The 8534-nt window shown below is 43.8% G+C and overlaps 1 protein-coding gene across 1 annotated transcript in view; it reads left to right on the top strand.

Moving 5' to 3' along the window:
- The first annotated feature begins 5855 nt into the window (after window positions 1–5855).
- The window catches only part of LOC138625563 (transmembrane protein 132D), a 273192-nt gene continuing 270513 nt past the window's right edge, over window positions 5856–8534 (top strand). The window contains exon 1 of the mRNA XM_069706563.1: window positions 5856–6701. Within this exon, the coding sequence (XP_069562664.1) occupies window positions 6620–6701 (82 nt within the window). The 5' untranslated portion in view covers window positions 5856–6619. The remainder of the gene's footprint in view (window positions 6702–8534) is intronic.

Raw genomic sequence — 8534 nt, 5'->3', positions numbered from 1 at the left:
CTCGAGTACTTCAACAAATAACACTTTAATCCTGACTATATGCCAAATTTGATGTGTCCACAGAAAGTTCTAGTTTAGTGCAAACACAATTTATACATTATGATTATTTGTTTACTGAAACAAGTGAAAGGTTTCTGTCTTTTTTTTTTACTATCCAAACACACATCTTGAAATAAAAAGCTATTTTCAAAATTTAATTAAAAGTAAACACTCATACAAAGAGGTCTATAAAAAGTCAAACTTGATATCAGTTAATAGATAATAAAAAAAAGAGAAGCAAATATATACTGATAAACATTTTTATTAATGTTGAGGTGAAACATTTTTATAAAGATTCCTTAAATTTGGTTATTAAAGACCACTAATATGAGCTGAGCGAGACATTTTACAGTTAACAAACAAACTTATTGGTGTTCTTTGTTATCGCAGCAACATACTGTATCTTTGGCATTTTTGTGCCACAGTTTTGCACTCTGTTGGCTGACATACTGCATACACCAATATTAATATTTCTGTCATCCCAGGCAATATTTCTGCCGGGGCTGTGATTAGAGTGAACATATGCCATTTGATCACTATCAGATTTTATCTCCACAAAAATGTGTGAGTGCCAAACATGGTGTAGGAAAACGTGCTGAATTGTTCATTTCTGTTGGACAGCATTTTCAGCACCGTGGAACTGTCCACTTGGCTGCACATCACAGCAGTGTACAATGTCAGGCATCTCAAACATCCAGTGCAATGAGCCTGGTATTTCTTCTGAAAAAAAAATGTTTTTACTAATTACTAAAGATCTCGTAGAACAAATAACCGTTGCTGGTACCTCCACACCCATCATTAATCATAATGTTGTGCTTGTTTTATCACAGTAAAGAAATGCATATATATTGGCTACAAATTCTACAATCACTGCGAGATCATTCGAATTTGTCATTGCTAACATTTTGTATCCAACAGTTTAAATTTCCCCAACTCTGGAGACGGCGGAAACTTCGCGTGTTATGCTCTTGGTTAAACAATACCGTGAAATTGAAAATGTGACACTCGGTGAGCTCGGCCTCTCGTACCGCTCGCTGCAGATTTCCCTCTGTTGGGTCAGTTAGACAAAGCCTGACTGGTCCCGGGTCTCTTGGTAGAACTGCAGCCTCTGAACAATCACAACCTCTGGCATATATGGCCTGACGGGTCCAGTGATCCTGTGAGTGTGAGGCAAAGGTTTGCTGAAAAAGACCGTCTGCTGCTTTTTAAATTCTTCTTGGAGAAGGGAGACAATTTGATCAAACTCGGGTTGTGTGCGTTGTCCTTCATTATTCCGGTCCGTGTACAGAGGGATGTGTAATTCATAAGGAGCATTTTCATTAAAAGATCAGATTTCAGTCTGTGACAGAGGATGTAGAGAGACTGCAGTGCAAAGGTCAGCTGACCTTTGGGAGGCCAGTAGGGAGAGAAGCTGAGACGGGGCAGTGATGACCACCATCACCTGAGGGTGGCCACAGCACAGCAGCTGACTGACAGTGATAGTAGAGGGGTTCCTCCACTGGTTCTGATGTTTGTCTGCCTGTGGCTCAAGTGTGCCTCTGAATCCAGCTCAGCAGGAGTCAGTGGAGTAAAACGTGTTGCTTTTTCCTCAGTCTGTTAGTTGTTCATTTGTTCCTTCTTTCCTTTCTTCCTTCCGGACCAAGGAAGAACATCTACAATTTCACCGAGTAATTTTTGCAATTTTGGATCCATGTTTTTTTTTTTTTGCTTTGATTAACACGAGATAATTGCCTACCATCCATGATAATTCGGGATCCTGTGGGTCATCTCTGGCATCTTAGTGAGCGTATTGTGTTACATCCTGTTGCTTTCTCACTGTACTGTGCTGCTGTTCGTGGATCTATCTTGGCTCACCAAAATTACACTTCCCTGTTTAGCAGCTAACTTTGAATATTAACACAAGTGTGCTCTACTGTTTTGCAAATTTTCTCTCTTAGCAGTTAGAAATAGGTTCTCTCTCTCCTTCCCCTTCTTGCTCCCGCTCAGTGTGTCAGATGTGTAGTTTTTCCTCTATTTCCTTTCAAGATAATGATAATTGTGATAGTTTATAATAATTGTAGTATCTTCGCAGCATTGGAGGTGAGGCTTACTGAAATGTGCACCATGGAAAGTATAAGTTGTGGTAGCTAATCAGGCTCCAGTAGCCGGTGCAGGCTGTCTCAGCTGTGGGCCGACCCAACTGTTAGCCATGCCCCGACAGGTCCCAACTAGCCGGGACACTAGGCCGGCAGCGTGAAGATATGAAGAAAGCATTGCCCTAAACAGAAACCTGCTGTTACTGTTTGAGGCAGATCAACCCATCTCTGAGTCTGGTTCTGTCGCAAGTTTCAAGTTTTTTTCCTCCCCACGTTCGCCAAATGCCTTCATATGTTGGTCTAAACCAAACCATCCTGGGTTGCGTTTTGGTGGAATAGAAATACAAATAAAATTGGTTTGACTTTAAAGATCTAGTATTCAACAATGGCAAAACGTTTTAATTCAATAAGCAGTCTTTATGGAGCAGTTTGACATTGCTTCATAGGAGAGAACCAGAAGCAGCACAACAGTTGAGATTTGAGGCTCCAGCAAGGCGAAACCATATGTTGACATCATTCTGAAAGTTTTAGAAAAATGTCTAGACATTTAGTGGTAGCAGTTTCAGATATGCATATTATAGAAGAGTGGACTATTGGCCTTGGTGCAGGTCTATGCTCTCTGAGTGCCCTTCCACTTGTATCATTCAATTAATGTAGGGCTCCTCAGTCGTATTTGTATTTCCTAAAACACCAGTGCAAGCGTACATTCTTCTTCAGTATCTCTGAATGCACTGATTCAGTGCTCCAAATAATGATGGTATGCATCCCAGTATCATGGCGGAGTGTGTAATACTCATGCCCGACCACCAGAGGGAGGCATATCGGTGTCACGTCTTAGCCTTGTGTGACGTATCATTGGCATTAGCTTAAGGAGAACAAGACCATGTGGATACCCATGTGGTTAGAATGAGGACTAAAAAAAAAAAAAGTTGATTAGGGATCGGGAAAAAACTATGTGTATACCATTAGGAAAGAATAATTCAAACTCTGACCGCGTCCTCCCATGTGCAAGTCTGCGACTTCCACCACCAAGCCAACCACCCTCGCGCCTTAAATGAACTTCAGCAGCAGTCGTACTTTGCCCAGTTAAGTGGCGTTTGTCACATGACCTCCATCATGTGACCTGTCTCTGTTTATGTACATATTCTTCTTACGTCTAGATGACACCGAACGTCTCAAAGACACGCGTCCCTTTAGTGGACGGGCATGTGCTTCGCACCCTTTGCAGTGACGCCGTGCTGTGGTGTCGCCTACAGCGCTGAAATACGATGTGCCAAGACTTTCTCTGCAATTCTCACAACACTCTTTAGGTTGATACATTTTAAATGCGGCATCTTCTCATCCTGTCAACCAGCTTTTAAACAGACCTTAAAACGAGAGCAACACTTTTGAATAGGTCCTCTTGGGGAATACAGACAAAGTGCTAAGTCCGGCATGCATGCAGTAAAAAGTGGGACTTCTATAATTAAGGAATTGGGCTGCATGCGGACTCATCCCGACTGAAGTGCAAAAGTAGACCAGGTCAGAGTCTGTGGTCAGCCTGGCAGCGAATGAACCCAGCAGCCACCAGTTCAACACCGAGAACCAGTTTTTGAGGAAATTTTTTGAATTTTCTTCTTCATTTGTGGCGTAACATCTATTACAGGTTGCATTTGAAGAGTTACACTCTGAAATGACAACGCAATCTTCGTGATGAATGCCTTCCTTTTTGTGAAAAGATGAATATTTGTTGCCTGTAGGCTTCCTCTAATAGTGACAAGTGAAACAGGAGCAGAAAAATAATAGATTGCCATCAAATTGCTCATCTCATTTAAGTCCTTGAGTAAAAGTGCCGGCTTCTTTTACTTTTAGGGGTCGAAGCTTAAAATGTTCGGAACAAATGTTTAGATGAGGCAGCTTCCGATATTTGTACATGCAGGTTTTTTTTTTTACATAACCTCTGAATTATATTTTTTAGGGGAATTATCTGCAATCAATTTTATTCAATGTTCAATTTCCTCCCCCCCAAACAGCCAGTGGAGCCTCACGACACTGGATTTGTACAAATACTCCTTTTTTTTTTTACCACATGCTTGCTGAATTACAGTATTGCTTCAGCTGCAGCCCCAAGAGCAATAAGTTCAGTATAAAAAAAGAAACGAAAATCTTTCAAGCTGAAGTCTCGGGGAATACTGCGGATGGCTGAGGGAAAAGTCAGTGAGGGAAATTCGAATAATATTTTAAATGCACTGATTTTTGCTGCGTCCCATAACGGCGACGGATTGCTGTTGCTTATAGAAGCGGGCAGCTCGTGACTCGGGAGGCCAGAAAAATGGGCTCGGTGAAACCACTTGAAAAAGAGCACGCAGGTCGAGTCCAGTTCACATCGCAACGAAAGTAAGAGAGACGAAGGGGCCGACTAATAATGTGGTTATGTCAAAGATAAATGCACCAAATGAAAGGCTTCTCCAGTGACAAGCACATACAGCCTAATTAAAGACAGATTAAGGATGAATGCATGGAGGGGTCTCCTCCTGTCACTGCCCCCCACACGGTGTCTCTTCTGTCAAAGGGACACTAGGGGGGGCTGTCGCTCCTTCTTAGCCGCTCTGTGGAGGCCCGTGGAGTTGGACAGACAGACAGGCAGAGAGGACGCGAGGCTCACGCGTCTCCGTCTCCGGAAATCTTCCCATCCCTCCGCCGGCTGATTTGCAATTCAATAAGTCACAATGTCATCTCTTTTAGCTTTTACACATTTAGCTGACAAAGGGAAGCAGGCATGCGGTCTTATGAAATATCGTCTCGGACTCAAAGGGGACCTTAATGTTCTCTCTTCTGACTTGTTCAACACCCCCTCCCCCCCCCCATGTGCGCGCGCACACACACACACACACACACACACACACACACACACACACACACACACACACACACACACACACACACACACACACACACACACACACACACGCCCTATCAATAGAAAGGGAATGAGTTTTATTCCAAGCTACTCGCCGGATCCCATTTTGCACTTGTACAAGCTGTCACGCGCCTCTAAATGTTGTTGCGCGCGCTCGTGCAAAGTCGGCGTCTATCGATTACAGAGAACAGGTGTAGCGCGTGTCTTGGTATGAATAATGCAGAGGTTTTGAAAGGATAAACAACATGGGAGCGCGCGCGCGCGCACGCTTAACTCGCACCAACACGCACATCAACAATGCAGAGAAATAGGCCTCTTCTGATGGGATATATTCTTCTTTTAAACTTTTGTTCTTCAGCATCAGAAGCTGCAGGGCAACATTTTCTTTGAACTCTTTCCTTTGGATTCATATAAAAGTTTTTTTTTTTTTTTTGGTCTGTTACTGCCTTTTTGTAATTTACCCTCTTTCTTTTATTTAATTTTTTTTTTTTCAAACGGTCTCTTTGGTTGTGGTATGAATGTCTTCCCCCCCCTGCCATAATGAATACGTAATAAAAGTAAACGATATGAAGACATTTTAAGTTATAAAAGGAACGAGAAAAAAAAAAAAAAGTCTAAATAAAGTCCCACACTTTATTGGTTGCTTTACTGTCACTCAAATCCCCAAATCCCGCCCTCATCCGCACCCTCCTCAGCCCCTCAGCCTCCGCTGGCCCTCCTCCTCGATTCCCCCCCCCCCGCCCCCTCTTCCTCTTCCTCCTCCTCCTCCTCCTCCTCCTCTGCCGGCTGGTGGAAGCGTCAGACCTCCTCTTCTGTCCTCTCCACTCCTCCCTCCATCCCGCGGACGAGTGTACACAGCCTCTCAAGTTGAGACCAGACGCGCTCACACACAGATAATAGCAAGAGGAGGACAGTCGGAGGATAGACAGACAGAGGGAGAGAGGACGGAGCTGCAGCCGGGCGAGCGACAATTTGGATTTTATTTAATAAACGAGCCTTAAGTGGCAGAGTTTTGTTGCTTTAAAATCAGCTATGAAGAGGACTTTTTTTCTTCGTGGGGGAGTTCTCGTGACACTCTGATGGTGTGTTTAAACTTTGGAGGAGAGAAAAGTGTGATAAAGGCAGAGACACTGAGCTTCCTTCAGCTTTAACCGTCCCGTATGGATAAATAAGGCAGAGGAGCGCACCGGTGAAAAGAGGCTCACCACGGGAGAAAACGGGTTCATTCATCGGTTCTGGCTTGAAGGAGAGACACGGCAGAGTTGTTGGTTTTTTTTGGGGGGGGGGGGACGGATTAAAAAAAAAGAAAAAAAAAAAAGAAGCCAGCCTGTACCGGAATTGCCTATTGGGGTTTCGTCTAGTGACTCCAGAAGGATTTATAGTATATATATTTATAAACCTCATCTGCGCGGTGTCTTAGGTCAAGCACAGCGGGAGCGCAGTTTGGTCAAAATGAGATTATTGATGGCACCGATGCGGTAGTAATCTTTTTGTGGAAAAAAGGAAAGAGCTCAGAGAAAAAAAATTAAAACATTCCCGTTTGTCCGTCTTGTGAACAGTCCCGGAGTTTTTTTTTTTTTTTTTTTTTTTTTTACCGACAGGAGGGATGGAGACAGTCGGGGAAAGAGGAGGCGCACCGGTGGGATGTCGCCTCTGGAAGACGGTGCTGCTTCTTTTCCTGTGGAAAGGTAAGGCACGCGAAAACTTGTTGCCAGTTTGAGATATTGTCGTTTCCCAGGAATCCGGTTTATTTTCTTCATATTTGTCTTTGTTTTATTCTCTTTAGAATACGACATTTTGTGGCAAAATAGACAACTTTTTTTTGTAGTGCTTCCACCACAGACATCACTGGTTGTTGGAATGTCATTGCATGAGTTATAGTCTGTTATTGTTCAAATGTTTTCTTGGGCGTATTTGGCGCGCTGCTGTGCGCTTTGGAGAGGGTGTGTGTTCGAAATTGATCTGTAACCAAGACTAAGGAGCTGCGAAACCCAACACAAAACTTAGTTATACCAATCTCCCCGTCCTGCAAGAAAACAACAACAATGTGCAGACTAAATAAAGTTTGGAGCAAGTTGCATGGAAGTGGCATCGCTTTTGCAAATTTTAAGAGGTTTTCTGTGACATACGGTGATCAAAGACTGGAGGTTGTGCAAACATTTTCCTTCTTATTTTCTCCAACCAAGTAATGATCGATTAGCCCATATTCACCTTGACACCTCCTGGATCCGCGCATGTGTGTGGAATAACAAGTATTGACTGAGCCGAGGCGTCAAGTGACAGATGCGTTTTATGGGTGCCATCTGAGTCACGCGAACCCCGGCTCCTCGGAGGCTGACTCTATCTCGTGTGCCGGTCTGAGGTCGCGGAGAGGATTAGGAGATCCGGGGAGTGTTCCCCTGACAAATTTATACTTTATTTGGTCAGAAAAAGAAAAAAAAAAAAAAAAAAAAGACTGTAATAGCCTCATCTGCGCTCGTGGGATCAGGTTCAGAAACGAGAGTCCCCTGTTAGAGTTAATTTGAGGGATTTGATTTAATAGGGGTCCTTTAAATTGCAGGAAGATCAGCTGTTCCCCTCGCCCTCGTTAAAATGTACCCGTCACTTTCAACTTAGAGACAACAAACGGCGTTTTGCTTTACTCCTCTAATTGAAGTAAAATTATAATAGGATTCCTGCTTTGTCTAAAAACTGGTCACGCTAACAGAGAAGTGAGAAGTTAACATCTCTCTATTATCCGGTAAGAAGGACTGACTTATTTACATAACTCTTTAAATGGCTTTTGAAAGGATCTGTCTCATGAAAAACAATTTAAGCGCTCTTAAAAGCTCTATTTAAGCTTCATTACAGCTCCTTTATTCAGAGCGCGTTACAGTTTGCACAGGAGATTCACTGTTTTGCTCAAGAGCACTAATAAAACAGGGCTGTGATATTCTGAATTCAGGTCGGGTAACACCACCACCCACTTGTTCCACGGAGGAACATAAGATAAAGAAGGCTGACAGATACTTTGGATAGGAAGCGCTTCGAGCGCGTTTGTACGCCTCCGTTTTCCACCCAAATGACAGTCCTTCGGCTTACTGTCACATTCCCGTGTGTGTCTTCTGTGTGTGTGTGTGTGTGTGTGTGTGTGTGTGTGTGTGTGTGTGTGTGTGTGTGTGTGTGTGTGTGTGTGTGTGTGTGTGTGTGTGTGTGTGTGTGTGTGTGTTTTAATCAGCTCCGATCACTCACGGTCCACTGAGCAGTTAACAGTCGCTGCGTTGTGCGCTCCCGCGGCGGTCTTCGTGGTCGCGGCGCACCGACTAGAGACGGCGAGCAGGGGCGACGCGCCGGAAAACAGCTGTGCCCGGCAAAACGGCTGAGTAACTAAAATCACCCAAACAGTCCCTCTCTTCCTCTCCTCATGTACCGTCTCCACTGTTCACTTCTCTTTGTGGCATGAAATACGAAATTCGGAGTGTTTCCGTCTGCCCTGGGACTGTCTGCACCTTTTGCTTGACAGTGCATATATTGCTCTTTGA

The sequence above is a fragment of the Brachyistius frenatus genome, unplaced genomic scaffold, assembly GCF_029030835.1.
Source record: "Brachyistius frenatus isolate BFR_SWC_R1_liver_20210118 unplaced genomic scaffold, ASM2903083v1 Contig_63, whole genome shotgun sequence".
Taxonomy (NCBI): Eukaryota; Metazoa; Chordata; class Actinopteri; family Embiotocidae; genus Brachyistius; species Brachyistius frenatus.
Note: the sequence above shows the minus strand (reverse complement) of the source record. Positions and strands in the feature narration are given on the sequence as shown.